At 41.6% G+C, this 24869-nt stretch overlaps 1 protein-coding gene across 6 annotated transcripts; it reads right to left on the bottom strand.

The window, feature by feature from the left end:
- Positions 1-4862: 4862 nt before the first annotated feature.
- ZFP2 (ZFP2 zinc finger protein) lies at positions 4863-24249 on the bottom strand. 6 transcript variants are annotated; one of them, XM_059416144.1, is made up of 5 exons: positions 24167-24249; positions 21835-21930; positions 10250-10339; positions 9300-9366; positions 4863-6424 (listed from the first exon to the last, which is right to left on the bottom strand). In XM_059416144.1, exon 5 carries the CDS (start codon positions 6345-6347, stop codon positions 4959-4961), a length of 1389 nt encoding a protein of 462 aa, XP_059272127.1. In that variant the 5' UTR covers positions 6348-6424; positions 9300-9366; positions 10250-10339; positions 21835-21930; positions 24167-24249; the 3' UTR covers positions 4863-4958. The 6 variants fall into 6 exon arrangements, 5 of the variants coding, with proteins under 5 accessions (XP_059272127.1, XP_059272129.1, XP_059272131.1 ...); XM_059416146.1 differs by lacking the exon at positions 10250-10339; XM_059416148.1 differs by lacking the exons at positions 21835-21930; positions 24167-24249 and adding an exon at positions 12622-12740.
- Positions 24250-24869: the final 620 nt, after the last annotated feature.

The following is a 24869-nucleotide window of genomic DNA, read 5'->3' as shown; positions in this document are numbered from 1 at the left end:
TGGGATTCCTTTCTGCGGGGACGGGAAGGGACAGGGTGGCTTGTGGAGAATCCCACGCCGGGTGTTTAGTTGCCTTTGAACACATGTTTTCGCGAAGCTCAGGGAGGAAGGGGAGGTTTTAACTTTGTTGGCGGTGATTTTAGTAAAAAATGTGACCAGAGGTTTGTCAGGGAAGCGGTGTCAGTGACTTAGGTCCCACGACGGCGTTTTGTTTGGGGTTTTATGGGAGATTTCATCCTCTCGACAACTTTGGGAACACGCGTGTGTCAGGCACTGTTCTGGGGGCTGGGGAGAGAGCCGTGGAACCTGCACTTAATGTCTCTTCGGAAACCTGTGAACCGGGGCGTGGGGGGTGGGGGTGGGGATGATGTTAAGTCGATTGGGGAAATCCTTTTTGAGGGGAGCACGTGAGCAGAGACTGGACTCTGGTGAGGGAGGAAACCTTGTGAATACGTGGGGGAAGAGCTAAGGGGAGGCGACGGGGAGGTCCCAAGACTGAAGTGTGTGTTTGGTGAGCCTGAGGCTTTGTGAGGCTGGAGGGACTGAAGAGGGCCCGGTGGGCAAGGGAGCGTTGCACGGGAGGTTCCAAGCGGACCGGGGCCTTGCAGGCCATCGAAGACCTTTGGATTCGTTCCGTGTGTGATGGGCAACCAGCGAAGGAGTCCGCGAGTGACGTGGCCGAGCACATTTGGAAAGAATCGCTGGTCAGCTGCAAGGGGAGAAGAGACTCCGGTGGCACCCGGGCAATACAGGGAAGCCGGGTAGGAGGCTGTTACAACAGTCCCAGGGGCGGACAGACTCCCAAGACATACCGCCTTTGTGTGTGCACCGAATTTGTTTTGAGGGTCTAGTGATTCCAAGATAATTTTCCGGATGCCATGCTAAGGAGTCTGGGTGTTATTTTGTTTTCAAGTATATGAGGATGATAATATGTGTTTATGGAGCACTGTGTGTTGGGCACTTTTATGAGTACTTTACATGGGTATCTTCTGTAATCCCAAGCTGTGCAGTTTGCACTACTAACAATAAATGAAGCACCCACATGTTCAGTGTTTTGCTGGAGGTCTCATGTCTAGTAGCTCGAACCTAGTGTCTTGGCCCTGGGATAGAAAAGAGGTGCAGTGACTGTCCTCCTTACTTGTTGACCAGAATGACTGAGAACTGACATACAGGGACCTAAGGCGTGCAAACACTCCTGAAAAAATAGTGCAACCTCTGTATAGCTGACTCATTTCTCCAGCTGCTTCTTTTATAGGTTAATGTTTCACCAAGTTTTGAGTTATTGCATTATCTTAGGCTTCAGTAGGTTTCATATTTCCTCTTCTCCTTGTCCTGTGCCTTCCTTCTGACCCTTTATTTTGCTCTTGTCTTTTTCACTTTCATCTACTTTCTATCCATCTCTTATCTCTGCCTCCTCTAGAAAAAATTTTGTGAAGGCAGAGAAGGAAACTAGGTGTAAGGGACAAATATTAAAGATCTAAGTTTCTGAGGATAAGGTTGTTTCAATCCCTCCGTCTTTGTCCAGCCCTTAAGAGTTAGAGCATAGAGGTCACATAGCCCAAAGAGACTGACCTGCCCAAGGGACCCAGTTCCATAGGGAGCCTCTTTCATTGCCACCCACAGACGTGTGACGTGTTCTGTACCCATCACTTTTTGATTCCCACCTCTCCTGGTGAAAAATTTCCTTCCTTCGAAAAAGGTTCCTATAGCTTCTGCCTCTGCCCCAGTCCGGTTTTCCCACTTTGAGCTGCCTGTCTCCTCCATGCTGTACCTTCCACTCTCCCACATCTTTCCTTTCAGCCGTCAGGCAAACACACTCTCGTCAGACTATTGGCCACATCAACACCTTGCTCAAACCTCCTTTTCTTTGCCTACCTCCACTTTAGAGGCTGGAAGTGTATTTAGTTTCTCAGCCTCCTTTGCTGCTGGCCTCCATGTAACACAGCTGTGGTCAATGAGATATAAGCGGAAGTCCGCTGAGCAATTTCTGGGACAACCTCTTTTGATAAAAGGCACAGATGTTGCTGGTGCTTCCCACCCTCCTTCTTCCTGCCTTGAATCGGATACTTTACCTGAAGCAGAGCAGCCATCATGTGACCATGATGGAAAAGCTGTCAAACTAAAGATATTGAATTTTGCTTTGAAACAATACCACCCACCTCCAGATTTGTTAAGAGGGGAGAAAAAAAATCCCTGCTTGCTTGTAAGCCTTGTTAACCGGGCTTTCCAGTATTTGTAGCCATAAAGCTCTTCTGATAGATATACCCGCTCTCAATGCCAGTCTCCCTCTAGTTATCTTTCTCTGTGTCTCCTTCCTCAGGCAAGCTAATGAGTCCTTCCACTCATTCTTCAACCTACTAATATTTAGCAAAGGCTTTCGATAACCAAAACCAAAGGCCATTTTAAATTTTTATCTCACTTTAACCCTCCATGGCATATGAAAGTATTAACTATTCTTACCTTAGGTGAAATTCTTTCACTTTTGTGCTACCATCTTCTAATTTTTCCTTCTGTTTTTTCATTTTCCTTCTGGTTGCTGTTTCCTGTCAGCTCCTACTGGTTCCACTTCCTCTACCTCCCCCATTCAATGAGAGTACTCTCAGAGCACCCTTCATAATTGTCCTGCCAGTTATTCTAGTGTCTGTCAGGAATCTTCACTAGGATACCCACAGACTCATTAAAATGCCCCCAAACTGAACTTACCATGTCCCCACAAAAATCGGTCAACTTTGTGTGTTCTTAATTATGGTACTCCATCCATCCAAGTAAATTCAAGTTCCTACATTTAATCAATTACCACATTATCTAGATTCTGCCTCATTATTGCTTGAATTCTTCCTTTCCCATCCCAGGCCAGTTTTTAGTTGAGCCCTTAAAAAGCAAAGAATAGGGGCACCTGGGTGTCTCAGTGGGTTAAGCCTGTGCCTTCGGCTCAGGTCATGATCCCAGGGTCCTGAGATCAAGCCCCACATTGGGGGGGGGGGTGGTCATGAAGAGATCCAGAGCTGAAAGAGTTAAATTGTGTGGAGCTTCTGCTAACTTGCTTTTCTCTAACTGCTCTGCTGCTTTGTGGGTTGAACCTTGAGAAGTAGGAGCATGGCCTTCCCCTTGTGTTCCCCTCCATTCCCCCGAGGCCCCACATCGGGGCATCTTAAGCACGTTTCCTGCTTAAGAAATGTCCTTGAGGGCGCCTGGGTGGCTCAGTGGGTTAAGCCGCTGCCTTCGGCTCAGGTCATGATCTCGGGGTCCTGGGATCGAGTCCCGCATCCCGCATCGGGCTCTCTGCTCAGCAGGGATCCTGCTTCCCTCTCTCTCTCTCTGCCTGCCTCTCCATCTACTTGTGATTTCTCTCTGTCAAATAAATAAAATCTTTAAAAAAAAAAAAAAGAAAGAAAGAAATGTCTTGAATTATGCTTGTGGTTAACAAAGAAGAGAACTGTTTTGTCCTAGTTTCACAGTTGCCTGACCCCAGCTGCACCCGGACGATAAGATATGGCTAACTGAAAAATGTAAACTGTGCAGAGCATACCAGGAACTGTAACTGTGTAAAGAGGTCACTGTGATTGTGGCTTTGTGCCAAGCCTTTGTCTAAAAAATGTATAAAAACCATATGCTCCCCTTGATCAGGGCTCTCAGCCTCTGCCTGATCTTCGGGTATGCTGCAGAGCCCCAGCATGCTGGAACAATAAAGCCCGTGCTGTTGCAGAAAGAGCTGCCTTGGTGTTGTTTCTCTGCGCCTCCCTAGGTTGAGGTCTTCTTGACCCTAACAGTCACTGCTCAGCAGGGAGCCTGCTTCCCCCTCTCTCTCTGCCTGCCTTTCTGCCTACTTGTGATCTTTCTTTCTGTCAAATAAATAAATAAAATCTTTTTTAAAAAGCAAAGAATATATCTTACCCATTTTGATCTTCTAATCATGTCTGTCACATACTTAGCACTTTTTAAGTATGTATGAAATCAATGAAATTTATTTCATTTAAATCTAATGTCATCACTGGAGATCTATAAAACCTATGATTGTTTTGAGTTGCAAAGATTTTGTTACTATGTCACATTTTCATGTCCATTAGTGTCTAGCTTTTTCTCCTTCTCACTTTGACACAGAGTATGGTACAAAGATACATGTTTGAATCCTATGTACTTAGAGACTATATTTAAGTTAACACTGTTTTCTAAATAATTAGCTTGCTTAACAGTAGTTTAATGACTATTAATTGAGAACTCAAAATAGCATGCTATTGCATTATGATCCGTACAATTGTTTCATCACCCGGTAGCAACCAGTTTATGATTTACGGGAGAAAATAACAGCATGGGAGAGGGGGGAGGGACATGGATGGATAATAATAGGATTTGGTAGAGGTAGAGAATTTTGACCCAAAACATCCAAGGAAACCAGATGGTGGAATAGAAGCATCTAGATAACACATATAACATGGTAAAAGATCAAGGATTTCCCAGTGTTGGTTCTATTTATAGGTTCATAGCATTTTAGAATTAATAGGGACCATGGAGACCTTCTAAATTCAAAATCTCTCATTTACCAAATAAGGATACTGTGACCTGGTGAAAGTAGGTGACTTGTCCAAGTTAGTGGCAGATCAGGACTACATACCAGGTCTTTGGGCTGTCCAGTTTAGCATTCTCACCTTTTCTCTCCAGTGTGAAGTCTCTGATATCCAAAGATCTATACTATGACATACGATAGAACTTATCTTCATGAATCTTCTTTGTTTAGAACATTAGCTATTTAAAGCTTCTGGTGTAAAGGAATGTTTTACATTCTGAATTAAGATTTCTCTATTCTATATGGTTTCTTTGCAGTGGTATTATCTGATATAGTAATTTATACTTCACCTAAAAGATTCCTACAATAATTACATTTATTAGGTTTCTGTGTTACATGCTTTATCTGATTATCACTGAAGAGTTAATCCTGGTGAAGGGTTCAATGAAAAAACTCATGTATGAGTTCTCTGATGTCGTGTAAGGTTTGTACTCCGACTGAAGGCTTTTCCACATTCATTACACTGATAGGGTTTCTCTCCTGTATGAGTTCTCTGATGCACTATAAGGGATGAATTCTTAATGAAGGCTTTTCCACACTGATCACATTCATAGGGTTTCTCACCAGTATGAATTCTTTGATGTTCAATAAGGTATGCACTCTGGCTAAAGGCCTTTCCACATTCATTGCATTCATAAGGTTTCTCTCCAGTATGAATAACCTGATGTACAGTAAGGGAAGATCGCCCAGTGAAATGTTTTCCACATACCATACATTCATAAGGTTTCTCTCCAGTATGAATTCTCCGATGTTGAGTAAGAGATGAATTCTTGCTGAAAGCTTTTCCACACTGATTACATTCAAAAGGTTTTACTCCAGAGTGAAGTCTCTGGTGTTCTATAAGGTATGTACTTTGACTAAAGGATTTCCCACATTTGTTACATTTGTAGGGTTTTTCTCCAGTGTGATTTCGTTGATGTAGGGTAAGGGTTGAGCTTTTACTAAAGGCTTTTCCACATTCACTACACTCATAGGGTTTTTCTCCAGTATGACTTCTCTGATGTACAATAAGGTGCATGCTCTGACTAAAGGCTTTCCCACATTCATTGCACTCATAGGGTTTTTCTCCTGTGTGAGTTCTCTGATGAACTGTAAGATTCATGCTTTGGGTAAAAGCTTTCCCACATTCATTACATTTGTAGGGTTTCTCTCCAGTATGAATCCTTTCATGTTGAATAAGGGATGAATTCTTACGGAAAGCTTTTCCACACTCTTTACACTGATAGGGTTTCTCTCCGGTATGAGTTCTTTGATGAACAGTAAGGTTCATGCTCTGGCTGAAGGTTTTCCCACATTCGTTACATTTGTAGGGTTTCTCTCCAGTATGAATTCTTTGATGTACAGTAAGGGAGGAGCGTTCAATGAAGTGCTTCCCGCATACATTACACTTATAGGGTTTCTCCCCAGTATGAATCCTCTGGTGCTTAAGAAGAGATGAGCTCTGGCTGAAGGTTTTCCTGCATTCATTACATTCATAGATTTTCTTTCCTACAAACATACTTTGAGCTTTAATTAATTCAGAATTCTGTTTAGTGTCTTCGCCACATGAATTCTGATTATGGGGCCTTTGTCCCACAGGAACACTTTGCTGTATATCAAGGACTGACCTCTGACTAGAACATCTTTTAAATTCATGACCACCATATGCCCGCCTCTCAGGGAGGGTTTCCTTATGAGTAAGGGCCACTTGGTGCGGATGTCTGTCCTGGTTTTTCTCTTTTCCATCTAACCAATTATCAGGTTCCCACGCTTCTCCTAAAGAAGGCCAGAGACCTCTTTCCATTATTACCCCATAGGATAAATCTTCAGTAATGGTGGGCTTTGTCGTTGATTCTCTGGTTTCAAGTCTTGTCTCCCAGTCTGGGGGAAAAAAAAAAATCAAATATACATTGGTTTCTCTGCTGGAAGACAAAAAACTGTATATGATGGGAATGAAAGAAAGAAACTGAGAATAACTGTGGGGCACATGTGAGAGCTTTCAGAGATGTCTACAGTTAGGAAGAAAAACAGAAGGGAGGGAAAGAACAGTGAACTAGTTCATAAATAACAAAAGAACTACAGGAGGTAGTAAGCAGAGAAAAGAGTAAGCCTGAGTATGCAGAAGGGATGGACACTGAAATCACTGACCTCTGGGCATGGCTGAATAATGAAGATGGAATGAAGGGGAAATACAGATAAGCTGGGATCGGGGCAGGCAGATCAGAAAGTCCTGGTATTCCCACCAGCAGTTTCTTCTCCCCTGCAGTGCTGCCTCTGATTCTGACACTAAATCTTTGTGCAACACTACAGTGTGACACCGTCAAAAACTGTTGGCTCTGGAGTCAGACACACTTGGCTTTAAACCCTGGCTGTTAACGTACCCTCTTAACTAGTTGTTTCTCTGGATTTTAGTTTTTACAGATATAAAATAAAGATAAAAATAATCAGATGAGGATTAAGTGAGATAATGCATATAAACTACCCTTCAGGAACACACTTGTTTGGAATATAAAATGCCACAACCTTCTTGAAACTTACAGGACGATCACACAATCTAAAGGTTCCCCTTACCACCAACTTTCAACAGGCTGTAAGTTTCTCATTCTCTTTAAGTAAGAGGGGCGTATAGGGCCCTACCATTTCCTAAAGACCCATTCATTAGAGATGTGAACTGGTTGCAGGAAGAGGCAAAGCAGGATCTGTTGAGCTGCTTGAGATAGGGCCTTGAAGGAGGGACCTTGCGACCACTCAGACTTTTATTTTCTCACATCCCACTTCTTATCCTAGACAAAGCGGCCAGGGGAGACGAGAGGCAGAGGACAGAAAACTAAAGTCTGAGAATCAGCTGTCAGCTTGATCAAAATTACGAGAGCCAAGATCAATAATGAACCAACAAAAAGGCCTGTGGACAGGAGGCTTTACTATGAAGCATGAGGTATGCATTAACTAAACCACCTCCTTGCAACCTGGCCTGCTTATGTAAAAAAAGAGAAAAAGTGGAAAGCCATGCAGGCTCCACTTCTAAAACACACACACCACTGCGTAACCCCAGAAACGACCTATCCAGTCTAGTGTGGATATCGACAGGCGACACATGAACTGGAGGCTGCCTCCTCCCGTCACTATATTACATCCAACTGTCCAACCAAAGCTCTACCCAGTAAGCAACATAAAGGGCAAAAGAGGAGCCATTCACACTGTTAGACAAATACAAACTCCAGACCAAACTGCCCTCATTCAAGATAAGTGATACACAGAAAATGACAAATTTGGAAACTATGTAGAGGTTTAAGAAATAAAATTTTGAAACAAAAACAGGAGAATGAGGAAAAAACCATAAAAACCACCTGGAAAATAAATACTGGAAGAATAATGAAATGCTTCCAGTCATCAAAAGGTATCGAAAAGGAAGTAAACAAAAACAGTGACATACTGGGAGGAGATCTTTGCAACACATGGCCCATACAGGACTAGAACCTAGATCTGGAAGACAGTGTCTGTGGAACACTAAGCCCACCAGAAAAATGGGCAAATGACTTGAGAAAAGGAGACATGGTGAGTAAACAAGCAAAGATACCCAATCTCAACAGTAGCCAGGAGAAGGGAGATTAAAGCTCCAGTGAGTAACATCTACTTGAGGGAAAAGAAAGTGCAGACTGATAGCTTCGTATTTTAGAAAGATGTGTTGTAATGGAAATATCACATACCACTGGTAGAAATGTAATTTGGTTCAGGTGTTTGAGAAAGTTTAACACTACCTAGTAATGTAGGACAGGTACAGAGACTGTGATTTAGTAAACCCACTAGTAGATACATACGCTTAGGGAATCTGCTTTGCAAAGGTGTACCACAATTCATAATTTTTAAGGTAACATTGTACATAAGAGCAAAAAACTGGAAACCACCCATATGTTACCAGCAATAGAATTGATAACTAAATTGTGAAATATTTATGACAACAGAATAACTGAAAACAGTGAGTGTTAAAAATGTCATGTTTATGTCTCCCCAAAACTCATGTGTTGAAGCCTAATCCCCAATGAGATAACTTTAGGAGGGGGAGGTCCTTTGGAAGTCATTAAGTCATGAAGGTAAAGCCCTTATAAGAAGTGACGCACATGACAGAGCTTGCTTCCCCTCTCTATGCTCTCTGTCATGTGCGGATGCAGTGTGAAGGCAGCTGTCCATGAAGTAGGAGGTAGGCCCTCACCAGGAAGCCAACCATGCTGGCCTCTCATCTCAGACTTCCAGCCTCCAAGGAACTATGAGAAATAGATGTCTGATGTTAGAGCTACCAAATCTGTGGTGTTCTGTGATAGCAACCTGAACCAACAGAGAACATTAGCTAAAGCTATGTAAAATAATCAGAATGAGTAAATAATTTAAGCAAAGTCACACAAAAAAATGTATGTAGTAAGAGTCCATTTAGATCGAGTTTAAAAACGACTAAAACTAAATGTATTGTTTAGAGATTCCTTTATGGATGGCAGTACTGTAAGTAAAAGCGAGGAAAGGGAATTATCACAAATGTGAGAAGAATGGTTCTGTCTTGGGTAAGAGGACATGAATAAGGAGGCTCACACAAAGCATTTCTAATATACAAGCAATGTTCTGTTTCTAAATCTGGGGTCTAGTGCCTTAGTGTTTGCTTTCCTTATTATTTGTTCATCTTTATCATCACGAACTATAAAGAGAAGCAGTATGGCATAATGGTTAAGACAACAACTTTTGAACCAGGCTACCTGGCTCCACTTACCTGTGTGACCTTGGGAAGGCTACGTTAACCTGTCTGTGTTCCTGTTTGCTCAGCTGTTAAATGGCACCTAGTGTATAGTGTTGATGTAAGAAAAAAAAAAATTAGTACTTATAAAGGCCTCTTCTGTGTAGATTTTTGCTAAATAGTATATGTATTGTCTATAGTATATTATATTGTCTATAAGACATTTCTTAAAATGAGAACAACAAAATATTTGCAATTTTGGAAAATACTAGTAATTTTAAGTTGAAACATCATTATGTACTAAAGAAAACTTAATAGACTCCATATATCTTCATGGAATTTGGAGATCTAATTTAAAAGTTAATTTTGGAGATTTGCTGAAGGAAAAGAAAAATGGATTACCAACAATTTTCTTTAAACTGACTGAAGCAATTGCTCCAGAAAGACAGTGAAGCCATGTCTTCAGGGACTGAGGAAAGATCAATGTGACTCAAGAATTGCACATGGCCAGTACTCCATACATGTTGTAGAGAAAACCAAAACACATTCTTAAATATGAAAGATTTAGTAATTGTAGTACACTGAAGCCATTCCTGAACTACTGCTTAGATATTTGATTTGAACAAAGGATTTAATCCAGGAGTTCCAGAATGTCACTATCAGGATGCTACTAATTAGTAATATAATATGTTATATTATGTAATATATATAATACATCATATAACATTATAAATTATATTAATATTATATATTACACAACATATATCTATTATATATTGTATATAATATATACTATATATTAATTATATGAATATATTGACAACATATATAACAATATATTAGTAGGACATGAGGGATGCTTCAAAAGTATTTGATAATATCCAACGTTGGATCCTGATTCAAAAACAAAAGTATAAGCAATGTATCAAATATACATAAAACACCAGAATTCATACTAACAACAGAATCAAGGAACAGATGCTTACTATTTAATAGTGTTCCCAAAGTGTGACCAGCACATTAGACAACTTAGAGGAGAGGAAATTTTACTTTTCTCAGATCACATGACTGTCTCCCTGGAAAACACAAAATTGTTAGGGTAACTGTACTCCGAATTAGTGAAGTGTTGAGGGGTTGGGATGGGAGCACTAAGGATCAAAAACTGTAGCTCTTCTAGGACTGGATGAGGTTTCAGATGCTTGCTATTTTGCTGTCTCATTAAACAAGGACCCTGTTAACATGCACAGCAATATGCTTGGTCATTGATTGTTAGCTGTTATCATTACCATGATTATTTTGTGTTAAAAAAATATATAGCCCTCTCTTCACTTTTTCCTAAACAGGACTTTGGAGTGATAGCTCATTCTCCTTATTGTCTTAGAATGTCTAGTTACAGGATTTATATAATCTTGGTACTCCTCAGGATATGAACAAGAGCCCCCAGGACCTTGGGAGAACACAGATCCTTCAGTCTTTATGGCTGACACTGGTCATAGAGGAGGCCAAGAGCCTCTACTGTACCCACTGTACCCACCCCAAGAGAACTGGGGCAGGTACAGCCCTCGGGCAGCAGGTCCGGCTCTTCCTACGGCAAGTTTTTATTTCTTTTTGTCTTTCTTCAATCCCCTGTGTAGTTGGTAAGTTACTCCTTCCACTCCACCAGATAATTTCAGTATTCACCTGACTGGACTTCCTACTTAACACTCTCGCTACTTACTGTACAGTGCATTCTCCATCTAGCAGCCAGACTGACCCTCTGAACATGAATTATCTCTTCAAGAATCACTATTGAACCAGGTGCTGATTAGAGTGCTAATGATGAACAAAACACATTTCTGGCCTAAGGAACTTATATTTCCATGAGAGGAAGAAAGGCAACCAACATAATAAATAAGTAAAATACTTAAAATTTAAGTGGCATGCCTTTCAGAAAAAAATAAAAGCAGTAAGATGGAAGCAGGGAGCATGATGGGTGAGGGGAATGGTCTGTAATTTCACAGAGAGTCTTCAGGAAAGACCACAGTGAAAAGGTGATATTGAAGCAAGACTTTAGAGGCTAAGGACGGACTCACAGGACTATCATAGGGAGAGCAACCCACACAGAAAGAACCACCAGTGCAGAGGCCCCAAGGCAGGTGTGGGTCTGCGCTGTGTAAAGATCAATGCACTTTGGATACCTCTACATTTATGGTCTTTCAGATTAGTTTTCTTACTGATGGAGGCAAAGACAGGGCTGTAGCAAACATGAAGGAGGCTCAGCTTAGCAGAAGGAACTCTGTAAATAGGGACTCCGTAACAGTATATAAATTCTGTGTGTGTGTGTACATTAACATGTATGTACACACACACACAGACATAGAAACACACACACAGATTGTCACCCAGTACATTTCTGAGAATGATACAAAGTCATGTATAAAACACAAATAATAGGTTTCTACATTTAGGGGTAGTAAAGGGTGGCTTCCTGGAGGGCTTAAAATGTTACAGGATCCCTAACTGTATCTTATTTCATAGACAAGATCTTTGGTAATAGATTTTAATACTTTGCACATGTTCTTGTTTGTTTTCTTCATGACTGTACTTCACCAACTGATTTAAGTCTAATGACCACTGATTAGAGGCTAAAACCTCACTGCTTTCCACATTGCTAATAATTCCCATCTTTGTCTCAACATTAACAAGTTTACTAGTGATAATGCTGTCTCTAACAGAACTTCTATCTGCACATTTTCTACTTAGCTTTTATCAAATATAGGCAATATCTAATTCAAGACCTATACACATGAAAACCTTTGTACAGAAAAAGAAAATAATTAACTGGGGTGCTTGGGTGGCTCAATTGGTTGAGCATCTGACTCTTGATTTGGGCTCAGGTCATGATATCAGGGTCGTGGGATTGAGCACCATGTCAGGCTCTGTGCCAAGCATGGATTCTTTCTCTCTCCCTCTGCACCTCCCCCCCACCACCAGACTCACTCTCTTTCTCTAAAAAAAAAGTAAGAAAGAAAACAATCATCTAAAAGAAAAATTGGGCCAGGACATTAAGGTTCTATTTGTCACAGCAAGGAAGGGGAAGAAAAGTTACAACTTTTTTGTTTCAGAATTAGCATTAAACTTGAAGGCAAAAACAAAACAAAACTAGAAACCTGTGTTCAACTTCTGGCATGTCATTCCATCTCTGAACTTGTCTCTCCTAAGAGGGGGTGCTGCAGTACCTACCCCTTTAGATGGTTACAAAGAGTGAGTCAGGATGGCTGGACAAGAGCCGAGCACAGCACTCAGTCCTGTCTTGGTTTTGAACAGAAGACTAAAAGGTAGCTTTATCTGGCAATAACATCAAAACCTGGAGGGGCACCTGGGTGGCTCAGTGGTTTAAGCCTCTGCCTTCCGCTCGGGTCATGATCTCGGGGTCCTGGGATCGAGCCCCATGTTGGGCTCTCTGCTCAGCAGGCAGCCTGTTTCCCCCTCTCTCTCTGCCTGTCTCTCTGCCTACTTGTGATCTCTGTCTGGCAAATAAATAAATAAATAAAATATTAAAAAAAAAAAAAAAAAAACCTGGAAAAAACAAGACCCAGAGTTAGCACACCACCAATTTTCTGGGCTTCATCCTCTGGCTCCACTTTTCTGGGGCTTTGGTTTCTCCTCTCTACTCTTGTAAATACACTTGAGTTGTTTTGCTGGTAAGAAAACCAGAGGTACCTACCAACCTCCATCTTGTCTCAGTTCTTGCCCTTTCTTCCTTGCCCTCTGACGTGAACCCTGTTGAAACAACTAGTTGTAATGTCTTTACTTGTTTGCTTCTTTACTCATATACCCACAGCCCATTTCCCTCTGCAAGAAGAGTACCCTTCCCCACGCCACATCCTTAGCGTCCTTCTGGCTAAGGCCAACAGCACCCTCCAGTTCTTGGTTGGCATGTTTACTCTCCCACTTCTCTCTTCCCTTGGCTTTCCCTACATTTCTCCTCCTTTGATGACTCTTTCTGTCCCCTTCACTGGGGCATTTTTGGCCCCAAATCAGTCTTACTGTTCTTTGGGGTCCCATCCTTGCTGCTTTGCCTTTCTCATTCCCTCATCCTGATAATTAATAATACTCATGATACCAAGTCACAGATAAGATTGTAAATTTCAAACCTGTATTTTCACCTAATTTCTAAAAATTCTACTTGATGTCATTCAGTATTCACTTAACAAACATATATTAAATACCTACTCTGGCAGGCAACATGCCAGGCAGGGGATATAAAGCAAAGTTAGCTCAATCATGACAATTCAGTGAGCCTGCATACTAGTGGCTAGACAGACATTCAGAGAGACATAAAATATCCAAAGTTGTGCAATGTGTGGCAGGAATCATAAAAAATACATCTTTTGACCCAGTGATTCTTGTAAAATCCTATTCTTTATTTAAAAAAAAAAAAAGATTTTATTTATTTATTTGACAGAGAGAGAGATCCCAAGTAGACAGGCAGGCAGGCAGAGAGAGAGGGGGAAGCAGGTTCCCTGCTGAGCAGAGAGCCCGTCAAGACCCTGAGATGACTTGAACCGAAGGCAGAGGCTCAACCCACTGAGCCACCCAGGTGCCCCAAATCTTATTCTTTAGAAAGCTTACTGGAAACTTGCATTCATAAGATTCTTTGGTTTTTTTTTTTTCCCTATCAACATGTTCTTTTACTGATTTCTTTTATTGCTTTATACTTAGGTAGCCATATACTATTTATACAGAGATTTAAAAAAAATACATGCCTATCCCTTTAATTTAAAAAAGTGTATAAGAAGAAATGCTTTCATATTGAATAGAGAATAAAAGACTGTAAAAAATTTTTTTTTCTTTCCAGAAGAAAGTCAGTGATAACCTCTAACAGAAATTTCATTTCTAAGGGGGATTAGAAACCAGTTAACAAAGACTAAAAAAGACATTAAATGTTTAGAGGAGAATGGAATCCAGATTGAAACCTGAGGAATGAGAAAGGGAATGTATAGAACGTGAGGTTACTAGTGAAAATAGAAAAGCTAACGTCATCTTCATTTGTTTTCAAATGAAGACTAAAACACATATACAAGTTTGCAACTCAGGGAAAAAACCCTCAGTTTCCTTTAAGAAAGCTGACAAACATTTAAATGAAAGAAGTCATGGATACACATTACGGCTGAGAAGAAAGACTCACGAAACAGAGGAAAGAGAATATAAAGTGGAAGAAGATAGACAGGGATTCAAACTACAGATAAAGACAGAAAAGCAGTAATAATTGGTACATTTACTGATGTTCACAGCAATAAATAAGTGCTACAAATGTAGTACTCATTTGATCCTCCTACACTCTTCCCTCCATGGTGAGGGCTTTTGCGAGACGGATGAAGGATGAGTGACATGAGTAATGCAGAGACCTTTGAGGGAATAAAGGGCAGGCAGGGTTGCTGTCACTCCAGGAGACCGAGGGAGCTCCGTGGGGATTTCCTTGGGTACACACTCAGTAACAAGTCCTTGCAGCCTGATGTGTACCTGGAGAGGCACACTCTAAGTCCATTTGTCATCCAGCTCAGTTCTGCAAGTTCCAGCTGAGAAAACACATTTGGTTTGGAAAGCTGATGCCCTGCTCTGGGGGAGCATTTGGGTTCTGAACTGAGTATAATAACCACTCCTAGTACCTGTCCTTGTCCCTTCCCCATCCGGTCTTCTGAAGATTCCGTTTTCCATTCCATGTCCAGAGAGGACACCAAGCAACCATCCTAAAACAATGACCTATCAATGAGGATTGCAAGTGTAAATTTCTGAATTTCTGTGGTTGTACAAGGTGGCAGTAGGTGGGGGAAAATGTCAGTAGGGAGATTTTGAATTAGAACAAGAGGTCTTACCCAGTGAAACCCAAGTCTCACTGTAGTTCTGTAGCATCACTGTCCCATACAAGTTCCTCTGAGCAGAATCCAGACAAATCCACTCCTCCTAAGTGCAATCCACAGACACATCCCTGATGGTCACTGACTCCTGAAACTATAAATTCTTGCTCAGAGGATTATGCTAATAAAACCCCCTGAGGGAAGTGGGGGAAAAAAAAATCCATGTTAGAAGGGACAGGATAAAGATCTGTGTGAGAAAAATGTCTTATCTGCCAAAAGAAACTAAACACTACATTATCATGAAATAACCAGAGAAAAATGTAATATAAAGTGCTTTGGGGTGCCAGGGTGGCTCAGTCGGTTAAGCATCCAACTCTTGATATTGGCTTAGGTTGTAATCTCAGGGTCCTGGGATTGAGCCCCATGTTGGGCATGGAGCCTGCTTAAGAATTTCTCTCTCCCTCTCCCCTCACCCCATCATATGTGCTCTCTCAAATAGTTAAATAAAATGAGTAAATAAAAAGAATGTGCTTTGACTTGTAAGGATGGAAGGGGAGGTATTAGAGAGTAATAGGGAAAGGTACTGAAGGCTGCCCTAGATAACCACTGGCAAAGAGTAGGTAGTGTTCTAATGGCCTCCCATTTACCCTGTTGGTGAAGGAGGGATCCCAAACCTTAGAGAGTACAAGATGACTGAACACATGACACCGAGCACCAGGCAGAAGAGGCTGACAGCAATTTACAAGTCACATGTTCTTATAGCCTGGGGAAGGAGGAACTACCTCCCCATGCAGGGCCATTCAGGGAGTGTACCTGTGAACCAGCAGGGGCTGTGGGAAGCAGGCTTTTTAGTGACAAGAGAGCAAGGTGACCATAGAAAGTTGCAGTCGACCTGTCTGAACAATTTTATGGGCTGGTAGCGAGGCAAAACCTATTAAGGTTGAGGACTGGGAGGGCAGTTAGCTAGTTAGGGTGCTTTCCTTGCTGGGCTGGGGCAGGAAGACCCAGGGGAACTCATAGCCAGGGCTTTGGAGCCCCATGAGGCTCATCGATGACCAGGCAGCACATGGAATTTCAGGCTTTACAATATAGGCAGAATCCCAGTTAATGGAGGGAGCATGTACAAACATGGTACCTGCAGAATATGGTTGAGAAGTCCAAGAACACATCCAGCTTGACCTGAAAGTGGCATTTCAAATTTCTAAGCCCATTTCAGCCCTGTTCTCTTGCCCTTAGATTAGGAAGTAAAACACAGTAAGCATTCAGTATCTGTTTAATGAGTGTGATGGTTAATTTTATGTGTCAGCTTGACTGGGCTAAGGTATTCCCAAATAGATAGTAAAGTATTATTATTTCTAGGTGTTTCTGTGAGGGTGCTCCCAGTGAGTCATTAGACCGAGTAAAGATCAGCCTGCAGCAATGTGGGAGGGCATCATCCAATCCATTGAGGCCCAAAGAGAACAAAAACGCTGAGGAAAGACAAATTTGCTGCCTCTGCTTGAGTTGCGACAGCCCTCAGACAGTACTCTTAGCTCTTAAGCTTTCATACTAGGACCAGGACTTACACCCTCAGTCCCAGATCTCTGGCTTTCCTGGCCTCCAAATTGCAGAGGGTAGATTGTGGGGACTCTTCAGCTTATGGGTTCTGTTTCTTGAAGAAGCCTGGTACAAGGAGGGAGCACTAATTGAGTACTCAACTTGTTGTACTGAGCTTTGCGCTAATAGGAGAGTCTCACACCTCACCCCATTAACCCCTATGACAACCTGCTAGATTGCTAGCAGTACAGTCATCATTTTACAGATGAAGAATCTGAGGATCAGAATGGCTAAATAATTTCTCCATGATCACACAGCTGGGACTCAAACCCCAGGCCATCTATCTCCTCGTGTTGTTAGAGGAAAAGGCCAGCCCTCTTCAGAGCAAGTGAGAGAGGGAGAGAGAGAGAGTGTGTGTGGTGGGAGGGGCGGTGGATATGGAAAGAAGTAAGGACAAGGAAATGGGGATAAAGCCACTGAGGAGGCTTTCATTTAAGGACAAAGAGTGCTGTGCTATGTAAGTGGGCAAAGGGGAGAAAAGTAGTGGAGAGGAAAGGCCTGGAAACCAGCGATGGCACGAAGCCCACCCCAAGAAATGTGTGTATTTTACATCCTGCTCGCTGTGAACTTCTAGGAAAAGTGTCAGCACTGAGGCAGAGTTCATTATCTTTCTACCTCATTATTTCCTCCTAATACTTATTTAATCGATATATCAACATAATGTTAAAAATCACAAATATTGTCCAAAAATGTGAAGGTAGCTTCTAGAAGGACATAATTATGTGGCTGAATTTCCATTTTATGAAAGGAGAAAAAGGAACCAAGAAAAACCATCAGTTTAACAAATATAAAGAAAGGAAACAAGAAAGCATAATAAACATAAATCATTAAATAATCAGAAAAAAGACGTGATACTTATGTAACAACATACGTGAATGAGTTGACTTTCTCTATTAAAAGACAAAAACTCTAAAATTGGTTTCAAATATAGCACATACAAGAGATATACCTAAACAACATACCAGAAAGTTAAAAAGTGTGTATGTGTGTGGGGTGAGGGGTGGTAGGGTAGAGACAAGATACAGCAGGCCAGTGTAAATAAAAAACAAGGAGAAAAAAAGAAACTAGGAGGAGAACATATGAATATCAAATAAGATAGAATGTATGTGGGAACAGGAAAAAAGGTAACAGAAATAGGATATTCTCTTTCCAAAAATTAAGCCACTTTTTTTTCCCCAATAAATTGCCTTGTTAGCTGAATATATTGGGCAAAATTAAAAGCCCAGATTCAGGGGCGCCTGGGTGGCTCAGTGGGTTAAAGCCTCTGCCTTTGGCTCAGCTCATGATCCCAGGGTCCTGGGATTGAGCCCCACGTTGGGCTCTCTGCTCAGCGGGGAGCCTGCTTCCTCCTCTCTCTCTCTCTCTCTGCCTACCTCTCCATCTGTTGTGATCTCTGTCTGTCAAATAAATAAGTAAATAAATCTTTAAAAAAAAAAAAAAAAGCCCAGATTCAGACTTCTATGGGCTATATGCCAGTATTCCCCACTTCCTGGATTTTTATCAGCTTTAGTAAGGAGCTCCCAGAGCTTGTCTCTATTATAAAACATCTTGTGGGCCCCTGAGTTATATAAAAGGGCTCCTAAAGACCAAAACTTAATGATATTGCTCACAAAACGTATTTGTTGTTAATCCCTTCAGAGGTTTTTCCCTTTCGCCTTTCCACTTAGTATGGTCTTTTCTCCCCAGCGCTACATTAAAAGCACAGGTTAACTCATGGTGTTTGAAATAAACAGCTTCATGGATTTGTCTCTTTCGTGCAAAGGTTTTCTTAAACCTAAAAATGCAGGCTTTTTGATATTGTTATCCTTTGAAAGACTGAGAACCAAATGGAATAAGTGGGGATATTTTAAGTGATCAAAGCATAATTTATAAAGAAGGTATGACAGTGATGAAGTTTGAGGCACCACAGCAACACAATGTCTTTCTTCAGGTATAATTCTTAGCAATCCAATTGTTATTTTTTTTTTTTAAGATTTATTAATTGAGAGAGAGAGAATGCGTGCACGAGCTTGTGGGTTGGGGTGGGGGTACACAGGCAGAGGGTGAGAATCTCAAGCAGACTCCCTGCTGAGCATGGAGCCCAACATGGGGCTCGATCCTAGGACCTTGAGATCATGACCTGAGCCAAAACCAAGAGTCAAATGCTTGACTGACTGAATCACCCAGGTGCCCCAGCAATCCAGTTTTGTTTTTTTTTTAATCTCAATCATGTTTAAATCACAGTCACAATAGCAACAAAAAACCAAAACACCCCAGAATACACTTAACACTTAACAGGGATATGTAAGATCCTTGTGATCAAACTTAACAAAAGCCATTATGAATGATCCGAATAAAATGAAGGGTAGTTTTTTAATAGGAAGAATAAACATTGTAAGAGATGGCAGTCTTCCTCAAATTGATATAGATTTAATGGAATTCAAATCAGAATTGCATACTTTGTTACTGTTAAAACTTGATAAAAAGTAATAAAATTTGACTATAAGGATAACTGTAAAAGAACAGTACTGTAATGCAAAATTTTGGAAAGAAAACCAAGGGAGAATTTGCTTTATGAAATAACAAAATAAATTCTAAAACAACAAATAAAATAGTGTGGTACTAGAGCAGAGATAGAGCGACTGAATGGAACCTAGAAAAACTTATGTAATGTATATATAAACATAGCATACATTAAAGGTAGCATTTCCAATCTATGGAAAGAAGCAGATTATTCAGATTACACCAGTTGGAATGCCATCTTTTCCAGAGTGCCACTCCAGCTCTACCCAGCTAAAACAGACATCATACTCCACCATGCCACCCTGCTATGTGGCCTTCACAGCACCTAACAATGTCCTCAGTAATTATTTCTTCTCTGCTGCCTTCCCTTTCTGAAAGACAGGACCTAGGAGAAAGGGACCGAGCCTGTCTCACTCACCACCATTTTCCCAGCATCTAGAATAACTGCCTAACACGTGATAGGCAGGTGCTCAGTCCCTGTTAAGTGAACGGATGGACAACAAAATACTACACATTTTAAATGAAGTTATATTCCAATCTCACATTAATATATGATAAATTCCAGATAGCTCAAAGATGTCAGTTTAAAAGAATAAAATTAATAGAAAATGTAGAAAAATGTTTATATACTCTTAGGGTACTGAAAGCCTTTCATAGCACGATTCCAAAGTCAAACAAAGGAAAAAGGAAAGTTAACTGCATAAAACTCCAAAACTTACTTATAGCAGAAGATGTTATAAACACATTTAAGAGAAATGACAGGGAATAAATAATAATGATTTATGGCAAAGGATTAATGTCCACACTGCATAAAAGCCTTCTTTTATATATAAACCACCCAGTATAAAACTGGGCAAGCATGTAAACAGGTATTTAAAAGGCCAGAAGAATGTGTGCCTGTGCATATTTTTGACAGTTTGAGACATGCAACTATATATTATAGTCTTAAAAATTTTTTTTTACAACTACACAGCTAGTATGTATATTCATAAAAAGAAGATGTAGTTTAAAGGCAAATACAAGTCCTACTTGGGTGATTCATAGTCCAATGACCAGCCTAAAAAGGAAAGATGGGAAAAGGAGAACAGCTCCAATGCTTCACTGATACATCCCAGGTCCAAGTGTCAAGGTCATCCAAGACAAAGACTGAGGAACTGTTCCAGGTGAAGGGAGGCTAAGGAGATGTGACAGCTGAATGCCAGCTGTGATCTGGATTAGGTCCTGGACCAGATAAAGACCCAATTTGTGGCAAAATATGTGTAAGGTTTATAGGTTAGCTAACAGTACTGTGTCCACATAAGTATCTTCATTTGGTAATTATATTTTGGTGATGTAAAATGAGAGCTTGTTTTTAGGAAATACATACTGAAGTATTCAGAAATCAAACCAGTGATTGCCTGAGGCAGGGGATGTGGACTGGAAGGGGATGACAACATTTTCTGGGGTGAAGAAACTGTTACTGTAGCTTGACTGGGGTAATGACTATGTTGGTGCATAAATTTGTCAAAACTTAATAAATAATATGCTTAAAATGGGTTATCTTATGTAAAATTACACCTCGGGGTGCTGGGTGGCTCAGTGGGTTAGAGCCTCTGCCCTCGGCTCCGGTCATGATTCCAGGGTCCTGGGATTGAGCCCCACATCGGGCTTTCTGCTCAGCAGGGAGCCTGCTTCCTCCTCTCTCTCTCTGCCTGCCTGCCTGTCTGTCTTCTTGTGATCTCTGTCAAATAAATAAATAAAATCTTAAAAAAAAAAAAAAATTACACCTGGGGAAAAAATCTGATTAAAAAACTTAATTAACACTATTTAACTAAATAAAATAAAACCAAGGCTCCTGACAGCCAACCGCAACCTTCATCAACCGAAATCTTCTGAATGCTCCCCCTTTAAACCTTCTTTTCTAGAAACTCCCTCTTTCTTCTGCCCATTTTTGTGAGTTATGATGCCTTTCTTAACTGAGCTTGATAATACTAAGGAGAGAGAGTAGGACAAACATAAATCACAACAGTTAGTACTTGTCTTCTTGAAGCCTTTTTTAAACTTGTTCTTTTGATAAATAAGTGACATATCTGAGAGAACGCTAATACATGATCTTATGAATAGAGAAAAACACCTTGAGTCCTGTGGGATAGGAAACAAAGTTAAGTAAGCCTAACCATAAGAAACAAAACAAAACTTAGGGTCTCCTGGGGCCAAGTCCCCCTGATATCTTCTTTTTCCAGAGCAGCAAAAACTCCAGGTTCTAATAAAACTAGCAAATTCCATTTTCTTTCTTTCTTTTTTTTTTTTAAGATTTTATATATTTATTTGAGTGAGATGACCTCTCTTATGTTCCCTGAGAGTCCATAAACCCGATAAGCACCCAGACTATCTTTCATATGATTTTTGTTCCTTCGATGATGCTTGAATGGCACCAAAAGCTCAGTAGACCAGGGCTTCCAGCTGAATAAGGAAGTAGGCTGCTGAGGACAGAGCTGAGGTACACTAAAGCCCCCCACTAGGGGGGGATTTATGGGAAATATCTAACATTCTGAGATTGCAGTAGCCCCATCCTCTGCAGTGAAGCCCACATATGGTACAGGTATAAGTGCTAAGGAGTAAGGGAGAGGGTTTAGAGAGAAACATGCACTCACCTTAGCTGCCAGGAGCAGAGGCCCAATAGCCATCACCTTCTCTTTCCTTCCTGTGCCATCCTTCTAGGGGATGGGCAGAATCCAGAGGAAGCAGAGCTGAGGGAAGGAAAGGAAGCTATGAGAAATGAGACGCCTGCAAGAACAACAAATACCTACAGATCAGCCAAATAAGAAATGTTTGGTACCTTCTTAAGGAAACGATATTTATATTCATGAAGTTCATTTTGCTAAGCTTATCTAGATATATAAAGGATGAACAGAGAAACATACCATATTCCTGGATAGGCTATCACAATATCTAAGTTGTCACTTCTTTGAAATTAATTTATAAACTTCGCACATTCCTAACCAATTTATGCTTAAGTAATAGTATTTTAAGGATAATTATGGAAAATATCTTTTTTAAAGTTAAGTGCGTCCTTTAAGGACAGCCAGGAAACATTTGAAAAGGAAGAGTGGTGAGGGAGAACCTGCCCACCAGGTATCAGATAAGCTATAGTAATTAGAACACACTGATTGAACAGACTGAGTCATTCATGCACCAGATACAATGTTGACCACCTACTGTGTACCAGGCAAGATTCCTAGGGGAAAGGATAAATACAGCCATAAACAAAACAGATAAACAAGTTCTCTCCATGCCATCATGGATTATAGTCTAGCAGAGAAAAGGATCAGTAGAACAAATTAAAATCCTGCCAACACAAACAATTCCGAGAACATTTTGTATGTAAAAATTCAGGATATGAAAAAGTAACCTCTCATCAGTGAAAAAAGAATGAATTAGTAACTTGGAACGAGGGCTTACCATTTGGAAAAGAATAAAATTTGCACATTCAATCAAATTAAAGTACTAGAAGAAACTGCAGATGAACATTTTTGTGATAATGGGATAGACGGCCCCCTAGCAATGATGCCAAAGACCCAAACATGAAGGGATTGTTTCCATGCCTAACCATGAGAAAATGTAACATTTCTACCTAGTAAGAAAACACTGTATTAGATATAGAATTCAAAAACAAACTTCAGCATTTCATAAAATATTCATTAGTGTTCAAAACACACATTTAAACAACCCTATTGCCTGCACCTCTCAGAAAGCTGAGAACAGGAACACCCAGACTTGGAGTGGATCCATCAGACATCCTTATCTTGCAAATGCTTATAAACTACTACTGTTCTGGAGAGAGTAAGGTGGGAGGGTATGAAAAGTCTTACAGTATGATCCAGAAATTTTCATATGAAGAGATTTAAAGAATAAGACAGGAATGCAAAGATGTGTGTAGCTGGATGGCCTATATGGTTTATAACATGAGGGGGTTAAAAACCTGAGAAATAATGTAAAGGCCTAAAGGAAGGACTGAATATGACACAGACACTTTTTTTTCACGCTCTTTAAAATGACACTTGTTTTAAAAAAATTGACATAACTGTATGTTTTCAAAATATTAATTTTTTTAAAAAAAGCTTATTCTCTACCTGATTCGAGTGGTATTTACACAGATAAAAACATTTGTAAAAAATCATGGAGCTCAATATTTGTGCTCTTTAAACCCCTTCCAAATGTCTGTCAAAGCTCGGTTTTAAATGTAAATGGAGAGGACACTAATGTCCACATCTTTGTGTAGAAACAAAGGCTTTCTATGTTTATATGCCAACATGCAGATTTTGAGTTTTCAAATAATTTTTTATTTGAAATGCTCCTCTGAATTTTCTAGTTTTCCTATAGTGAACTTATCCTTTTTGGGGGGCTGGGGGAGACGGAGGAAAAAAATGGCTTTAAAAAAATAAAACGATTCCCTGAAACAGAAACCTGCACGGGGTCGACCTCCCCATTCTTAGATGGGTCAAGGGGGGTCCACGCCAGCGCCTCTCGGAATCAGACACCGCAGATGGCGCGTCCGCGAGATGAGGCGGACACAAAGGGCAGGTGCTGGAGCCCCAAGACCGCGCACCAAGTGCGGCATCCCCAGAGACTTCTGAAGTGGGGCCCGGGGAAAGCCCGCGGCGGGGAGGAGCCCAGGGTCTGAGTGACTCCCAGAGCCCTCGGGCCCGGGACCGCTGCACCAGGTCCCCCGCCCTCACCGCTCCCGACAGGTGACGGTCCTCATCTCTCGGTTTTCCCACCCAGCCGGGCTCCCGGGGCGAGAGAGGGCGCACCTGGAGCGAGCGGCCCGGCGCCGCGCGGGGACTGAGAGGACACGGCCCCCAAACCATCCACCGCCAGCCACGCCCCTCAGGGGCCTCGCCCGGCCGTCCGGGCCTTTTCCTGCGTGGGCCTCCTCCTGGCTCCAGTCCCATACGGTGCGTCTCACCCCGGCCCCACACTCACCCTCTCCCAGCAGGAGCGGGAGCAACCGGTGCGGACGCAGCCCTCCCCGGCGCGTACGCCCCGGGCGACGGACTACATTTCCCACAAGGCTGCAGGGGCGCGGCGCGGCGCGGCTGTCACTGCGCAGGCGCCAGCGGGAGGGCGGGGGCCATCCCAGCCGTAGAACAGTAGGCGTTTCCAGCATGGCTCCCTCGCGGTAGTGGGGTTTTGTCTTGGGAAGCTGGGGGGGGGGGGGGGGGGGCGGTTCCCCAAAGAAGTTCCTCCTGGTTAGAGCCTGTCCATGCTTAACCCATACGAAGGGATGAGGGGGTAGAGAGCTTTAACTAGCCTCGTTTTACTCTTGTGAAATGACGAGTCACCTGCAAAGTTGTCGGAAGAAGGTAGTAACGTACCGTATGTGTAGTGGGCCCCCCATGAGTGGTGATTATTATACTCCTTCACCTCCCTCCCCCCCCCCCCCCCCCACCGCTAGTTAGGCGCCCAAGATAGGTACAGTGTAGAATGCCCCGAAAAAGTCTAATTGAATGGGTGGCCAGAGTTGTTTGAGTTGGATCTGTCGCTGGCACTTGGAGAAATACATGACATTTGGGACCTATCAGTACGGTAGCATAGACTGTGCTACTTGGCTTTATCAAGATAAATGCTAATTTTCTCTGCCTCTTTCTATTGCTGTGACAGAGACGGGACCAAACCAGATTCCTCT

This window comes from Mustela nigripes, chromosome 12, assembly GCF_022355385.1.
Source record: "Mustela nigripes isolate SB6536 chromosome 12, MUSNIG.SB6536, whole genome shotgun sequence".
NCBI classification, from domain to species: Eukaryota; Metazoa; Chordata; class Mammalia; order Carnivora; family Mustelidae; genus Mustela; species Mustela nigripes.
The sequence above is the reverse complement of the archived record's forward strand: the minus strand, read 5'-3'. Positions and strand labels throughout refer to the sequence as shown.

Bases quoted from the DNA above. Each gene is read 5' to 3' on its own strand.
- ZFP2 (XM_059416144.1), bottom strand. From the start codon at position 6,347: ATGGAAAGAGGTCTCTGGCCTTCTTTAGGAGAAGCGTGGGAACCTGAT.